Source organism: Bufo gargarizans, chromosome 2 (assembly GCF_014858855.1).
Source record: "Bufo gargarizans isolate SCDJY-AF-19 chromosome 2, ASM1485885v1, whole genome shotgun sequence".
Taxonomy (NCBI): Eukaryota; Metazoa; Chordata; class Amphibia; order Anura; family Bufonidae; genus Bufo; species Bufo gargarizans.
Window position 1 is genome coordinate 570,238,402 of NC_058081.1, and position 18,192 is coordinate 570,256,593.

An 18,192-nucleotide genomic window follows, 5' to 3' on the forward strand; every position below is an offset into this window, starting at 1 on the left:
TTAACCCTTCCAACACAAGGCAACGGAAGACGGCCACTTAAAGAGGAATTACACACATAAAGATCACACTCCACCTGTTACAGTGAGCAACGGCATGTGTGGCAACCATGTCCTGGGGATCAGCCAGAAGGCCGAGACACTGCCACCACATGCACACAACACCAAACGTAGTCACGGGCAACCAAGTGAAGGAAAATGTCACTAAGCACACGATAGGCCGTGACATAACCCCTTTGTTGACATCTGTGTTAAAGGCTGCATTCGGGACTTCTGTCACAGATCTAGTCAAAAACAGTGGTGAGAAGTCCTGCGGGGCTTTTTTATCTGTTAAAAAAGTGGTCTCCCTGGACAGGGAGGGATGTTCTTTTACTTTTAAATAAAAAAAAGGTAGAAAATTTGGCTTGTACAATTAGCACTGCGATACAGTGATGATTAATTTCAATTACTTCTACTACTGTGATGGTTGCTACATATCATACCCATGCAATTAACAACGTGACTGACCATGTGATGCTTTGGTAATCATTTTATTGGCTGTTACATGGATATTGTACAAGCATTTTTTTTGTAATTTACAGAAAATTGTTAATAAAAACTATCTGATTTAAAAAATTAAAAAAAAGTGGTCTCCCAGATGGAAACTGAACAGATGCTATTACAGTCAATGGGATCTGTTAGGCTCCGTTCCTGTCAGTTATGTTCCGTTATTTTCATTGTTCTGCTCTTATAACTGAGTAGAACGCGAAAATAACTATCGTTGATGTGAAACAGGTCTTACACGGCTTGGAATATGGCTTTGTAGATTTTATTTTAGTGGAGTGATGACAAAGCCAGCTTAATTGACATTACATTATATAAAGAATAACATTTGTACTAGATATTACTTTGACTTCCACATAAAATCATCTCTGGTCCATCCAGTGATGGAGAGGGCTATCAGCAGCTGTGCGCCATAATACGTTGACATGATAATCTCCCGCGATTTGGAAATAGGGAAGCAGAATTTATCAACGGCCAGTACACAGTCAGAAACCATAAAAAAGATGGATCCCACAGCTGCAGAGATCCATGCCCAGGAGAATTTGTGAGATGTCAAGCTGACCCTGGAAAGTGCCCTCCATGTCATGGTGCCAATGAGCATAGTGTATCCTGCCACCATGTATACAAAAGGTCCAGTTAGGTATGAAAAAGTCATAGAGTAAAAGCCAACACAAAACAGGGCGATAACAAGGAAGATTCGGAGATTCAGAGGGTGAAAGCCAAATGCAGTTGTGTACATGAGATGTGCCAATCCAAACATGATCATACCTAAAAGAGACGAAAATATGTTTTCATGTAAATAATCTTTTCAGATGCTTATTTGGGCTAAACATGGCAATGGTCAGTGTGCAGAAGGTCATATAAAAAAAACGATAGAAAATTTTCTCAAAATAACTTACGAGGGGCATTTATTAAGGCTGGCATTTCATACTCCAGTCTTAACCAGAAGACACGCCAGATTTATTAAAGGGGTATTCTTGTCTACAGCATTTTTCAGTTACCTACTAAAATGTTCTCAGCTATTTTCGGCAGTGCAATACAGTTTGAATGCAGCGGCATGATGAATGCTTGGCCACCGTTTCACTGAAAGTCCTCCTAGCAGTCGTAAGGCTGGGGGAACATGGGATAGAAGTTCCAGTAATTGTTGGGGTTCCAGCAGTCAGACCCCTCTTATCTAGGTTTTATCAAGTGTATAGGTAAAAAATACTGTTTTTGTATTGCTTTTGGATTGTGTCTGGTATTGCAGCTCAACTCTAGTTAAGTGGATGAGCAAACCAATTTTCAACCACTTTTAGGGCAGTTTCACGTATAGTTTTTTTACCTATGTTCTTTTTTTAACTTATGCAGCTTACTTTAAAACCAAAAGGGACATAATAAACACACTACAAACAATGCTTTGTGTGGTGTTTTTCTTTTCACTTTTGGTGCATTTTTGAGGTCAGTATAATTTTTTCAAAACACGGCATGTTCTAAATGTGCTGTTTTTTCTGTTATTTTTCCATAGTCTTCTCTATACTTAAAAAACACATGAAAATAAATCATGTAAAATATGTCAAACAAATACAGCATCAAAAATGCTTTTAAAGGGCTTCTGTCAGCCCACTAAACCGTTTTTATTTTTTGGTTAATATTAATCCCTACACTGCAAGCTCCCTGTACATATGCTAAATATTCATTTTTGTTCAGTAGATTTTGTTAAAAATCAAGTTTTATAATATGTAAATTACCTTGCGACCAGCAAGTAGGGCGGCTACTTGCTGGTAGCAGCCGCATCCTCCTCTCATCATGACGCCCCCTTCCGCCGTTTGATTGACAGGGCCAGGGAACGGGATTGTTCTCTGCTGGCCCTGTTTGAATTCAAAATATCGCGCCTGCGCCGTACCTTTCTTTAATCGGTGCAGGCGCACTGAGAGGCGGCCGCTCTCCCGGCCGCTCCATCCTCAATGCACCTGCGCCGGGTGTAGATGTGACGTCATCGGCGCAGGCGCACTGAGAGGCGGCCACTCTGTCGACCGCTCCATCCTCAATGCGCCTGCGCCGATGACGTCACATCTACACCCGGCGCAGGCGCTGATTAAAGACAGGTACGGCGCAGGCGCGATATTTTGAATTCAAACAGGGCCAGCAGAGAACGATCCCGTTCCCTGGCCCTGTCAATCAAACGGCGGAGGGGGCGTCATGATGAGAGGAGGATGCGGCTGCTACCAGCAAGTAGCCGCCCTACTTGCTGGTAGCAAGGTAATTTACATATTATAAAACTTGATTTTTAACAAAATCTACTGAACAAAAATGAATATTTAGCTTATGTATAGGGAGCTTGCAGTGTAGGGATTAATAGTAACCGGAAAAAAAAATAACGGTTTAGTGGGCTGACAGAAGCCCTTTAAAGGGTGGTGTCACACAGTTTTTTTTAGCCAAAGCCCGGAGAAGGTTTGAAGGGAATGAGAAATATAAAGGAAGGACTTACATTTCTTTTTCCTGGTGGATCCACTTCTGGCTTTGACTCAAAAATCTGCATAAAAAATTGCCCCATTAACCTTTGTGTGACATTTTTGTCAGCATTTGATCTGGTTGGATGTGGTCCCATTCACTTCAATGGTGTCACAAAAGATGCAGACAGCACGTGTGCTGTCCGCGTGTCCGCATGCCCATTCCGTGGCATCCGCAAAAATATAGAACATGTCCCATTCTTGTCCACATTATGGACAAGGATAGATCTGTTGTTTTATGGACGGACGTTACGTTCCGCAAAATGCACATCCAGAATTTTCGGCACGCAAAACAGGCAACAGTCGTGTGCATGAGCCGTAATACAGTACCAACTAAGTGTATGAGATTAGTCAAATCTCATGTACACTTTGCTTTTTCATTCCGTGTGGAAACTGACCTGCCGTACAGATTTAGAAATCCTCAGCATGTCAATTCTTTGTGTGTGGTTCTTTTGTCCGGATTTCATCCTTTTCAATGCAAGGTTGAGACCTGCCTTGAAATTCATGCAATTTTTACCAGCATTAAAAAGTGATGTTAGTGTGAGAAAAACACCCTAAAAATGCAAGTAAAAAAAACAGCATCACCATAAAACTATGTGTGAAAGAAGCCTTAGGCCTCTTTCACACGAGCGTGTCCGGATTAGGTCCGGATGCGTCCCGGTGCATTGCGGCAAACCTGTGCGAGTAGGTACGCAATTGCAGTCAGTTTTAACTGCGATTGCGTTCCGATGTTCAGTTTTTATCGCGCGGGTGCAATGTGTTTTGCACGCGCGTGATATAAAAACGACTGTGGTACCAAGACCCGAACTTCTTCACAGAAATTCAGGTTTGGGTTAGGTGTTCTGTAGATTGTATTATTTTCCCTTATAACATGGTTATAAGGGAAAATAATAGCATTCCGAATACAAAATGCATAGTAAATCACCATGGTGATGGATCATGTGATGTACCATCTGATGAGCGTAGTGACGTCATCAAAGGTCCTATTCCTCACAGATGAAGACAGAAGAGATGCCGGCTGCGCGAACAAGTGGATTAACGTGAGTTAAATTATTATTTTTCTTTTTTTTTTAACCCTCCAGACCTATTGTACTATGCATTCTGTATTCAGAATGCTATTATTTTCCCTTATAACCATGTTATAAGGGGAAATAATAATGATCGGGTCCCCTTCCCGATCGTCACCTAGCAACCGTGCGTAAAAATCACAACGCATCCGCACTTGCTTGCGGATGCTTGCGATTTTTACGCAACCCCATTCATTTCTATGGGGCCTGCGTTACGTGAAAAACGCACAAAGAGAAGCATGCTGCGATTTTCACGCAACGCACAAGTGATGCGTGAAAATCACCACTCATGTGCACAGCCCCATAGAAATGAATGGGTCCGGATTCAGTGCGGGTGCAATGCGTTCATCTCGCCTGTGTGAAAGGGGCCTTATGGTCTCTAAAAACATGAATTTCATCTGGCATTTTTGTTTTTTACCACCTGTATTTTTTGCTGTGTTTTTAGCAAACAATAGGAGCCATTTATCAAGGGACTTGCCACTATTTTAGCTAAAAAAATGTAGCAAGCCCCTTTTTTGACTGGCCGTGTGACAATAATTAGTCGTACTACAGATTTTACAACAGTGGTGTGTAGGGGGACATTCTGAAAACAGGCGTAAATGTTGGTGAAAAAGTATTTTTTTTTACTCCAGGTGCATGGACTGCCATAGATGCGCCTAATTTATGATAAGGAGCATGCCGTCTCATAAATTAGCTGATTCTTATGACAGCATAGGGAGGAATCTAAGACCCCCAAGTGTTTGTCCACTACCATTTTCTTCATGGTGTTTTTCCCCTATAGAGAAAAATTTGCGGGAACGCCTGAAAAAACTCAAAGAACTTCAGTATGCTGCATTTTTTTTAAAAGAAGCCAGAAAGAAAAAAATAAAAGCCACTTGTGTGTCCTGCATTTCATATTTCTCATAGACCTTCAGCTAACATCTGGAGCTGGCATTTATACCACAAGGATGACACAAAAAATGCTGAAAAATGCAAAAGCACACGACCATATGTATTTTGCGGTCCGCAAAAACCGGATCCGCAAAAAATACAGATGACATCCTTGTACATTCTGTATTATGTGTAACGGAACAGCTAGCCCCTAATAGAACAGTCCTATCCTTGTCCGTAATGCAGACAATAATAGGGCATGTTCTATTTTATTGTGGAACGGAAATACGGATATACGGAATTCGCACGGAGTACCTTCTGTTTTTTTTGCGGACCCATTGAAATGAATGGTTCCGCATACAATCCACAAATAATACGGAACAGACACGGAAAGAAAATACATTCGTGTGCATGAGGCATAAGGGTGAAAACACACATAGGTATTTATTCAGCACTTTTAGCCATTTTAGTGTTTTGGTTTTTATTTTGCATGCGGTTTTTGCTCCAGATGTCCGTTAAAAGTCTGTGGAAAATGTGAATTTCTCTCTTTCTGATGCCATATTTTGTCTCTGTGATGGTTTTTTTTGTTTTGTTTTTTATGCATGTTAAAGCATTTTCCATTTTTTCATCTCCTTCTCTATAAGAAAAAAATCCTTAATAAGTAACACCATCCCCAAAAAATTTTTTGATGGTGTCCTCTAAGGCTACTTTCACACTGGGGTTTTGAATTCTGTCTGTGAGATCCGTTTCAGGGATCTCACAAACGGTTCAAAACGGACCAGTTCAGCCCCAATGCATTCTGAATGGATAAGGATCCGTTCAGATTAGAATGCATCAGTTTAGCTCCGTTCCTCCTCCATTTCGCTCTGCAAGCAGCGTTTTGGTGTCCGCATCCAGAGCGGAATGGAGGCGGAACGGAGCCAAACTGATGTATTCTGAACGGATCCTTATCCTTAGCCAAACGGATACATCCTGACTTACAATGTAAGTCAATGGGGACGGATCCGTTTTTACTGACATAATATGGTGCAGTTGAAAACTGATCCATCCCCCATTGACTTTTAATGTAAGTCAGGACGGATCCGTTTTGATTTAGACTTTTTTTTTTAAAGAACGGATACAAGCGTTTGCATTATAGGTGAGGATCCGTCTGTGCAGATACCAGACAGATCCGCACCTAACGCAGGTGTGAAAGTAGGCTAAGTGGTGGAAGAACGGTGGAGATAATTTATCTGTGTAGTGACCCTGACATTTATTTATAGCAGCTTGAAGGTGTCATCTGTAACGTGCCCTATTGTAATATGTGTACAGTGGGACCCTCTCTTCCCAATTAATAAAAGCAAAGTACCAAATACAGTACAGCTGTAAGCAATAAAGGGAAGCAAGGAACTCACTGAAAACTTTGAGATCTGTGAAGGTCTATCTAGAACTTATGGTCCGTGGTAGCAGAATACATAACGGAATTCTTATATAACCCGAACCTAAACCTTGTACGCGGAACTTGAAACCACAAGTTCGCTCATTACTAGATACAACCCATAAATAGATGTGGTGTATCTCCTAGAAAAAAAACTATATTTTTCTAATCCTCTACATTAATGTATGTATTAATATATGTTGAGTAGAGTAACCAGCTGTTTGGGAGAAGCTGTAGCGCCAGAAGTAGGTGCCAGAACTACACAGCACTGTGTATTGGACAGAGCTGGTTACTGCAGAGCTGCTCCTGTTCGGGTGAATGGGAACAGCACTGCAGTAACCAGCTCCATCCACTACACAGTAGATGGAGCTGAGCAGTTTCTGGTGACAACGCTATTTAGGAAACGTTGATTAGCAGGCTGTCCCACCCTTATGAATTGAATATTAATAGCCCATCCCAATAATAGGCCATCAATATTAAAAACCTTTAAGCTATAATGAGTCTACTGTATTATCATTACCAACTCTAGGGTTAAAGGGATTCTGTCACCTCCCCTCAGCCAAAAAACGATTTAAAACCAGCCATGCAGCACAGCTTACCTGGATTAGGCTGTGCTGTTTCATCTTGAAATCCGTCCAGCAGTTACTTTAAAAAACGACTTTGATCAATAAGGAAATGCGTCCTGAAGGCGCCCAGAGGGGCGTTTTTTTCTTCCTAGTGAGCCCAGTACCGCCCCTCTTTCAGTGCCCAGCCCGCCTTCCTTGTATTTTCTAACTGCCGCCCCCAGCCTGCCACAGCCTCTCCTCCCTCTCCTCCCCCTCCCTCACGCCGAACGAAGTCTCGCACAGGCGCAGTACCCACTGAGTTTAGTATTGTCATTCCTTGTAGAGATCTTACCCAGTTGAAAGTAATCTGGCCAAACCAGGCTAATGTCTCCAGCTGCTGAGAACACTAGTCCCAAAAAGATTTTCTTAGCATAAGGGCTGAACTTGCCCACACCAGTGGAATAGATGAGGACAAAGAACTCCAGGCTCACAATAGGCAGACATTTAATCAGAGCATTGTACCAGCCAGGCTCAGAGAGTGGAATCCACAGCACAAAATAATTACACACTGTCATAAGGAAGGGGAGCAGTTTTGGCACAGTGTTCCTTACCTAGGAAGAAAACAAAGAGTTATGTAATGTTATTGACACTTCTTGTTATTATGTTATTACAGGCTTTATTTGTTCACTTCTGTATATGTTTCCAAAAACAAAACCTCACATCTTGTAACATGCAAATGGAAAAAAAACTCAATGGGGGCAATGAAAAATAAAAAGATACCATTAGAAATATATTTCTAACATGTTCCTCAACCATAAAGACTTTTGCTTTTGCTTATTCTTAAGTCATTTGGGTCTTTTTGGGTCTTTTTAGGTCTTTATCTGTATGAAAGATTAAAGTGGAACCCAAGATATTTTTAGGGGAGAGGAATTTATTTTTCTGCATCTCTTCCAGGTTGTATAGTGGCACACAGGAAAAAATGTATCTTGTATGTGTCAAAAAGTCACAAATTTGCACAAAAAATTGTGACTTTTGTGAAGCTTGGCATCGTGCTCTTTACTTTCCAAAAATGTGGATGGGGCTGGGTGTGAAATGGGCATCACAGAGCTGGTCACAGACTGTCACATTTGTTATGATTTAGGCCAGAAAACTGGTGTAAATTATACCTGAAATCTATGCCAGCTCCTGGCTGACATAAATTTAAAAGCTACAGTATCTCACAAAAGTGAGTACACCCCTCAAAGTTTTGTAAATATTTTATCTTTTCATGGGACAACACTGAACATCTGACACTTTAATACAATGTAAATTAGTCACAGCTTGTATAACAGTGCAAATTTGGTGTGCCCTCAAAATAACTCAACACATGCCATTAATGTCTAAATTGCTGGCAATAAAAGGGAGTACACTCTTAAGTGAAAATGTCCTAATGTGCACAATTGGCCATTTTCCCTCCCCAGTCTCATGTTAGTGTTACAAGGTCTCAGGTGTGAATGGGGAGCAGGTGTGTTAAACTTGGTGTTATCACTCTCACACTCTCTCATAGTGGTCACGGGAAGTTCAACATGGCACCTCATGGCAAAGAACTTGCTGAGGATCTTAAAAAAAAAAAAAAAAAAAGAATTGTTGCTCTACATAAAGATGATCTAGGCTATGAGAAGATTGCTAACACCCTGAAACTGAGGGCCAAGACTATACAGCGGTTTTACAAGACAGGTTGCACTCAGAACAGGCCTCGCCATGGTCGACTAAAGGAGTTGAGTGCACGTGCTCAGCGTCATATCCAGAGGTTGTCTTTTCAAAATAGACATATGAGTGCTGCCGGCATTGCTGCAGAGGTTAAAGAAGGGGTCAGCCTGTCAGTGCGCAGACCACACTTCATACACTGCATCAAATGGGTCTGCATGGCTGTCATCCCAGAAGGAAACCTCTTCTAAAGATGATGCACAAGAAAGTCCGCAGTTTGCTGAAGACAAGCAGACTAAGGACATGGATTACTAGAACCATGTCCTGTGGTCTGATGAGACCAAGATAAACTTATTTGGTTCAGATGGTGTCAAGTGTGTGCGGCACCAACCAGGTGAGGAGTACAAAGACAAGTGTGTCAAGCATTGTGGTGGCAGAGTCATGGTTTGGGGCTGTATGAGTGCTGCCGGCTGTGGGGAGCTACAGGTCATTGAGGGAACCATAAATGCCAACATGTACTGTGAAATACTGAAGCAGAGCATGATCCCTTCCCTTAGGAAACTGGGCTGCAGGGCAGTATTCCAACATGGTAACGACCCCAAACACACCTCCACGATGACCACTGCCTTGCTAAAGAAACGGAGGGTAAAAGAGGTGCTGGACTGTCCAAGCATGTCTCCAGACCTAAACCCTATTGAGCATCTGTGGGAAATCCTCAAACAGAAGGTGGAGGAGCGTAAGGTCTCTAACATCCACCAGCATTGTGATATCATCATGGAGGAGTGGAGGAGGATTCCAGTGGCAACCTGTGAAGCTCTAGTGAACTCCATGCCCAAGAGAGTTAAGGCAGTGCTAGAAAATAATGGTGACCACACTAAATATCAACACTTTGGCCATTTCCACTGAAGGGTGTACTCACTTTTGTTGCTAGCGGTTTAGACATTAATGGTTGTGTGTTGAGTTATTTTGAGGGCACACCAAATTTACACTGTTATACAAGCTGTACACTTACTGCTTTACATTGTACCAAAGTATCAGATCTTCATATTTTCAATTGTCCTTTATTAAAAATATTGAGCCATTCTGTCACAAAGTGTTAACTGTTTTTCTGTGTGGGTACTTTTACTTTCTGCTGCTCATCTAATTACCCTCATCTCTAAACTACTAAGAGGTCATAAACACTTATTTAAGCCACATGCTTATCAGTAAGAAAAAGACTGAGCTTTAATGAGAATTTATACTTTCAGAATGCAGAAATAAGAAGTCAGTCTGCTCCTCAGATGACAGAAAATACATAAAATCCATAGGCAGCTAGTGGAGCATGTCAGCTCTGTACACAAAAAAGGCCTTTAAGGGAGTTCACCTCCAAAATTGATTTTAAAGTAAGCATACTGCCATGTAGGGCCGATGCCCTGAAACAGAAATGACCTTACTCATGAAAATCTGGTCCTCTAATTCTGAGAAATGCTTCTGTTCATTTTGATGCAAACAAGATTTTCGGTGTGCTGTAGGTGGAGGCGCTACATTTGTTGTAACATTGCTACACAAGTAACACCACTCAATGCCCCTCCTCCTCATTTGATTGACAGTCCCTGAGATTTCAAAGTCAGCTAGTGCTAGTCGTGTATTTGTCACTTATGCAATGAGCTTGGCTCTGGTATAGTATTTATGTAATGCATTTGGTTTTAGTGCTGTATATACTGTAGCTACTGTATATAGCTCTAGTGATGTGTGTATTTACTGAGCTTGGTTCTGGTTTTGCATTGATATGATGAGCTTGGCTCATGTCATGTGTTTGGTTTTAGTGCTGTATATAGCTACCATATTTAGTTTTAGCGATATATGTATTTTTTACTGAGCTTGGTTCTGGCTTTGCATTCATATGGATGAGCTTGGATCTGGTGCTGTATTTATGTAATACATTTGGTTTTAGTGCTGTATATAGCTACCGTATTTAGTTCTAGTGCTGTATGTATTTACTGAGCTTGGTTCTGGTTTTGCACTCATATGATGAGCTTGGCTTTGGTGATGTATTTATGCATGTAGTTAGTTCAGGTGCTATATTTGTGAAATGTGCTTTGTTCTGGACGGTATTGTATAGTATCAGTCAGGCAATTTTACATCCTGTGTTACTATTTCCTCTTACATTGCAAGCTATTGTGATCAGGACCCTCATTCCTCTTCTTTGAATTGTTAATTCGCTCTTAGACCTATTTGACATGAGTGATACAGAACGTGTCAGGGTCATGGTTTTTCATGTAAATACTGTAGAATCTGTTTTGTCTGCAATTGCGTCCATTGTTAATTTTCCCATTAGGATTGCATCCCTTTTACACTCAACATCTCCTGGCAACCACCAGTGATCAATGCATTACATCTGGATGCCTTCTGTTTGTTTTTTTGCACAGCCCCATTAATTTCTGTGGAGCCAGGGCTGCATGAAAAATGGACAATCGAGAACAGGGATCAGCAACTTCCGACACCCCAACTGTTCTGACACTACAACTCTTAGAACTCTTGTCACTTCTGTGGAAGTTGCTAGAACCGCTAAGCAAGTATGCATGCTGGGAGTTGTAGTTTCACAGCATCTGGAGAGCCAAAGGTTGCTGATCCCTGATCTAGAACATACTGCGATATTTTTTTGTGAATGCTGAGATGAGTAAAAACAATGCTCCTGTGCACATACCCATTGAAATGCAGGAGTCAGGATTCAGTCCAGATGCTGTCTGTTTGCAAAACAGAACAAATCTGGATAAAAAACTTATTATGTAATATCTGATTTTGTTTGTACGTGTAAGGCCTCATTCACACATCAGTGAATCATGGATGTGTGCTGTTCACCTTCTCCAGGGACAGCATACAGATCCATTAATTGTAATATGTTAGTTCTCACATCCTTGCAGGGGCGGACACAGGCAGCAAAGGGCCCCCGTGCAAAGGATGTACCTGCCCCCCCCCCCCCCCCAACCACACATGCAAATATAAACATATATGTGCAAATAAAAAACATCTTGTGAATATTTACAATATGTATATATATTCTTTTCATACTAGGTCGCACCTCTAACTCTGCCCAAAGCATAACACCCAGTCCCCTTAATGCCCCCACATGCTGTAATTATTCCCCCTTTGTGCCAGTACATCGTAGTTATGTCCAGATATGTGATTTTTAAAATATTTTAATAGTTTGGACTTTTCCGACGTGGCGATATGTAAAATGTGTTTTTTTATTTATTGTTTACAGTATATATTTTATATGTAAAATTGGGAAAGGGGGTGATTTATACTTAATATTTTGGTGTGTGTTTTTTTTTTTTTGTTTTTTTACTTTCTATTTAATAACTATTTCCTCCCTAAGGGGCTAGAACCTGGGATCTTTTCATCCCTTGTCCTATTCACCCTAATAGAGCTCTATCAGGGTGAATAGGACTTCACACTCTCCCTGCTGCCCTGTGCATAGTACACACAGCAGCAGGGAGATTACCATGGCAGACGGGGCTTCAGTAACGTCTTGGCTGCCATGGTAACCGATTGGAGCCCCTATCAGAAGCTGCCACTGCCACCAATGAGGAGGAGGGGAGGGGACTCTGTTGTCACTGCCACCAATGATCTTAATACTGGGGGGGTGTGGGGGCGCCACTAATGATTTTAATACTGGGGAGGGGGAAGGCGCACTGTGCCACCAATGATAATGTTTAACCAAATATAGCCGACGGCAGAAACACATTGGCAGCACCCGACCCCTGACAGGGAGCTGCGATCAGCGGCCGTTAACCCCTCAGGTGTTTCTGCCGCCTGTATTTGTAATGTATTAAACGTTAGTTATCATTGGTGGCGCAGTGCACACTCCCCTCCTCTTCGTTCCCATTGGTGGCAGAGGCAGGAGTGGCACAGGAGGGAGGAAGAGACTGCATCCTTCTTCCCTGTGCTGCTGAGGGAACATGGCCGCGCTGAGAGCAGCGCGATCCATGTTCTCTTTGATACTGGGCGGTGCTGTGGCACAGCCTAGTATCGATAAAAGTATAAAAAATTTGACACCCGAAACAACCCTAGTAGTAATGCCCTCCACTACTGCCTACAGTATTTATAATGTTCCCTGCAGTGCTCCCTGTAATCTCCTGCCGTACCCCCCGCAGTCTTCTAAAATATCCAGTTCCATGTAAATAACACCAGTCATCTCCCTCCAATCTTCTATAACATACAGTCCCATGTAAAAAACATATCTTTCTTATAGTCTTCCATAACATGCAGTCCTATGTAACTGACACCCCTCCCCCCTTTAGCTCCTCTAACATAGTCCCAGTTAAACAACATATTTGCCTCCCACTAAGCAGGGAGGAATTATAGTGGAGAGAACCACATCTCCCAGCATTTCTCTGACACTTACATTCATTCCATGGCATCACAGGTCTCCACTGCTGAGCACTGCCTCTTTTTGCACTGTTCACATGACGGTGACCTCATCACAGGTCCTACCTCCACTTCCACTGCTGAAAATATCACATGACGATGATGTCATCGAAGGTCCTTCAGCTATGGAGTGTAGACACAAACGGGCAGCAGATTCGCAGTAAGTGCTAATCAGTCCCCCCCCCCCCCCCCAAACTCTGCCCCCTCCCGACCTCCACACCGAACCAGCTGCACATGTGTTATGTCCGCCTCTGCATCCTTGTTTTTCCACTAACCATGGGTTACTGAAAAAACAGCGGAGACACACTGTCCATTGGTAGGGGATGCTCTGGAAATCCCCTTTTCAGCCTAGCAGGGCTCGGTGGAAAAATGTTTTAAAAATGCAGATTTAAAAGGCTAATGGATGTGGATTACACAGAAGAAGAGAGATGGCCCCACAGCAAAGCTGACCTGTATGCCCTCATTATGCATACAGGTCAATGTGGAAAGAATAAACGAACCAGCACCTCCATAATAAGTGAATATGAGAACGCAGGTGCACGCTACCTTGGCTGAAACACAATTGGATTAGTAGAACTACAGGTAACAGCAATTTACCATGTGCTTTTAATTAGATAGCTTGTACAGCTGTATTCTACTCAGCCCATACTGCAGGCTCAAAGCCTGGGAGAGGCATGCGTAGGATACAGCTTGGTACTACTTTGCCCAGATTGTAGGCTGTAAGCCCAGGAGAGGCATGTTAGAGTAGGACCCATCTGATTAGAAGCTACCTTGTCGATTTGGTAGATGGGCCCGAAATATTTTTGATCAATTATATTCGCAAAGAGCTTCTAGCTGCATTTGCAGTAAGTATGACCACCAAGTATTTATTCTTTCAGTGTTTGCTTATATCTTTGTGCAATTGACTAGCAGAGTGCTGTTACCTGTAGTTCTACTAATCCAATTGTGTTTCAGCCAAGGTAGCGTGCACCTGCGTTCTCATATTCACTTATTATGGAGGTGCTGGTTCGTGTATTTTTCCCCCATTGTCACTGCCACTAGGGGGGTGGCTCCCCCTGGTGGTGAGATTGAACCGTGCACCACCAGCCCATTTACCATGTGCTTTTAATTAGATAGCTTGTATGACCACCAAGTATTTATTCTTTCAGTGTTTGCTTATATCTTTGTGCAATTGACTAGCAGAGTGCTGTTACCTGTAGTTCTACTAATCCAATTATGCATACAGGTCAGACGGTTCTGTTGTTTGGTTCCCCCTTACACCCTTAACATGATCTTTAGGCTAATTCCTCTACCTTCCTGTTCACCAACAAGGCACATCTTCCAGAGAGTAGCAAATGAGATCTGGACCTATTTTATTATTTAAATGTACACACTTATACAATGCTGACATATTCCGTAGAGCTTTACAGACATCATCATTGCTTGCTGTGGAGCTCACAATCTAAGTAGATGCTACCTTGTGGAGCAGTGTAAGACCTAGATATATGAATATCTGTTAGAGTTGTATGAAAACTTGTCACATGTGTCCACCATCCGTAAGCTTATATTTCAATACATTTGGAAAGAAGACCTGATCATTTCTGTTACAATGAAAAATGCCACCCTTCAATCCCCAGTTGAAAATGTGAGTAAACTTACGGTAGCCAGGGGCTTTCTCCTGTATCTTGAATCTGACTCTAGAATATCCATTGTTTCTTTTATAAGGTAAAACACAAAACAGAGGCTGATAGATGCTTCCCTTTTGGTGGAATTGGAGAATGAATTAATTCGATCAGCAAAGTAAGCAGGTTGCACTTTAACCTGTGTCTGGACTTTTAACTTAGACACAGCGTTACTGATAACGGGGTGTCCACTGCACCATCATCCGGGCAAAGAGCAACAGTGAGACTGAATATATTCCCAGCTGTATGCCTGACATTCATTCAGTTATGTACAATACTAATCAATAGAGAGATGCGAGTGCATTTTTATTCATTAAGTCTTCAGGCCCTTTTATTTTTTTTCACACTTTGTTATGTCTTGTGCTAAAATAAAATAATGAGAATAATGTTTTTTCCAAGTCATTATGCACTCAGCATAATGAGAAAGTGAAAACTGAATTTTATAAATCTTTGCTAATTTATTGAAAAGGACATACACTGCCTGGATTAATGATGTTATTCAAGTAGTATGGGGTTGTTTCTGTGCCATTCACACAGTGGAGGGCAGTTCTGTATTGACTAGATACACCTGCCCACACTGTAACACCACCACCACCAAAGGCTCGTCTGGTGACAACAGTGGCTGATACATAGCGCTCTCCTTGACATCTCCAACATCGTTGGCGGCCATCATTTCTGCTCAGCGTGAATCGACTTTCATCAGTGAACAGCGCTGAGGTGACTGGTCCCTCATCCAGCGTAGATGCTCCCTGGCCCATGCAAGACGATGATGCCTGTGGTCAGGTACTTTTGCAGCTCGTCTAGCACGTAGACCACGCTGATGTAAACGGTTTCAAATAGTCTGACGTGACACTTGGGTGCCTCTCACCTCCCTTAAATGTGCCTGGAGTTGTGTGGCATTCATCACATGGTTCTGCAGCACATTGTTCACAATGAAGCGGTCATCAGTGTGGGATGTGGCCAAAGGACGTCCACTTCTATGCCTCCATTCTGTGACTCTTCCAGTCTCTCTGTATCTCTGTTTAAACCTGCTGACACCTTATGACACTCTAAGCTCAGTGGCCACTTCCATCTGAGAACATCCTAGTTGGAGCTTCGCAATGGCGAGGTACTGTTGATCAATTGTTCGGCGTCATCTTAGTCTCTTAATGTCAAAATGTGAACAGCATGATGAGGAGGACTGTTTAAATACCAATTCTAATTGAACCAGGACATTTATTGGGCGATTCATGGATCAAACACCTGCTGTGAATTTTGCCATTAGGTTCGTTGTTAGAGAACAAGGTGTGTAATAAGTACTGAAATATTAAACAGTTGGACATGTGCATTCAAAAGTTTAGAAAAGGTCACATTAAGGTCACCAATAAATGTTAGAGTATATTTTAGGTTTAGGCTCCATTCACACGTCCATAACGTGCTTTGCGGACACGGCCACGGCAATGTGCGTTCCGCATTTTGCGGACGAAACATCACCCGCATTAATAGAATATGACTATTCTTGAGCGCAATTGCGGACAAGAATAGGACATGTCCTATATTTTTTTCGGGAACGGAAATGCAGACCCACAATGAATGGGTCTGCAATGAATGGGTCCGCAATTCTGTTCTGCAAAATGCAGAACGAAATTGCGGATGTGTGAATGGGGCCTTATCCTGAAATTTCACCCACAAGCTAAATATCCTTAACTTTTTGTGAGTAGTGGAAGTATTCAGATCCGTTACTTAGTACTTCATTGTAGCACCTTTGCTGGCGATTACAGTCTTCAGTTCTCTCCAGAGAGGTTTAATTGGGTATAAATCCGGGCTCTGGTTGGGCCACTGAAGGACATTCACAGTTTTCCCTAAGCCACGCCTGTGTTGTCTTGGCTGTGTTTATAGGGTCCTGTTGCATCAGTTATGCATAGTATGTTTTTTTTACAGGATCCTGTAAAAAAAAAAAAATAATAACATCCTGTGGCATCCGTTTGAGTTATTTCCATCTGAGATACATTTTTTCAGACGGAAAAAAAAAGTACTGCATGCAAGACTTTTTTTCCAGTCAAAAAAAAAATGATCTTATGCTGAAATAGCTCAAACAGATGACAACTTATGCAAAAGGTCCTGTTTTTTTTCTGTTGTTCTGACTGATCAGAAGAATGGAAAATGAAATGATGATGTAAACTCCCCCTATAGAGAATGTCTCTATACTTTGCTTCATTCAGATTTTCCTCAACCCTAACCAGTCTCCCTGTCCCAGGCACTGAAAAATACCCTTATAGCATGATGCTGCCACCACTGTGCTTCACTGTAGAGATGGTATTGGGCAGGTGATGAGCAGTGACAGGTTTCCTCCAGACATTATGCTTAGAATTGAGGCCAAAAAGTTCAATCCTGGTTTCAGAGAGGTAGCTGAGGAACTAATAGCAGAGTTGGTTCACATTGGCAGTCCTCACTCACTGGGGATCATGCAGCAGTGAATGGAGGGTGCCTTGTGGCAAACCCTGGGCCTTTCAGGGGACTCCTGTCTTGTGGAAGTTTAGGAGTCCTTGATGGCGAACGGCTGGCAGGGTGAAAGGGAGGAGGACAAGTGTAGGACTGGATGATGGCAGTGGTGAAATAGTCATGCAAGGCAGAAATCAGGCCAGTGCAGGGGTGAGAAGTCCAGTATTCTTTACTGAGTTGAGGTTGTTCATAAATGGAGAGACTGGTACAGTAGCATTCAGTTCAGACTCTCCAGAGTAAATATACAATAGGTCTAAAGCTGAACCTGGGACAATCTGCAGTAAGATGGCTCACTGAGTGTCTCTATCAGATCCAAACTACTTTCCAAGATAACCATAGGGGTGCACATTCACAATATGTACTACAGTTCCCACAGCAGGATGTGATCTTTGGGGCAAGTTGATCCAGCCAGAAAATCAGAGACCTAGCGATACATGTTACAGCAATGTTCGGTCTCAAAGAGGAAGCAGCAGCTTGAAAAACGCCTTTCATGAACCTCTCAGCCTTCTTATCAAGGGGGTCTTTTAAAACACCAAAGGGGAGAGCAGAGTTTCTAGACAACTTAGAAATGACCACATCTATCTTGGGGAATTTATCCCCAATGGCACAGACCTCCTCCACAGGCCTATTTTCACTTAACTCGCTTAGGGATAAAGACTTTATTAGGCCTGTTTAAGAGACAACACATTCTTGTGGACTGGGAAGCATCTATGCTGATGGCCTTCTAAACCCTCAATGTCCTAAACATCCTAGGCTGATGTTTTTCTTCAATGTCCATTGTGAACCTGATAGCCTTTAATACGTTGTTCTGTATTTTCAACTGGACAAGGATAAAGAAAGATAAATCTGAGAAAAGACTGTCCACTCTGTTTACGTCATCATCAGAGGAAGGGCCCCAGGCAGACAAATCCACAGACTCTGTTGGGTTAAATCTGAAAATCCTCAGCCATATTTACTGGACTTCCTTAGCGCCAGGGAATTCCCGACCAATCTAACCTAGATTTAATGATATAAAAGGTGAGGGAT

At 42.2% G+C, this 18,192-nt stretch overlaps 1 protein-coding gene across 1 annotated transcript; it reads right to left on the reverse strand.

Annotated features, from left to right (window-relative positions):
- Window positions 1-522: 522 nt before the first annotated feature.
- TMEM86B (transmembrane protein 86B) lies at window positions 523-14,773 on the reverse strand. The gene is made up of 3 exons (XM_044278205.1): window positions 14,663-14,773; window positions 7,281-7,539; window positions 523-1,308 (listed from the first exon to the last, which is right to left on the reverse strand). The coding sequence occupies exons 1-3, from the start codon at window positions 14,711-14,713 to the stop codon at window positions 881-883; spliced, it is 738 nt and encodes a 245-aa protein (XP_044134140.1). The 5' UTR covers window positions 14,714-14,773; the 3' UTR covers window positions 523-880.
- Between the last annotated feature and the right edge of the window lie 3,419 nt (window positions 14,774-18,192).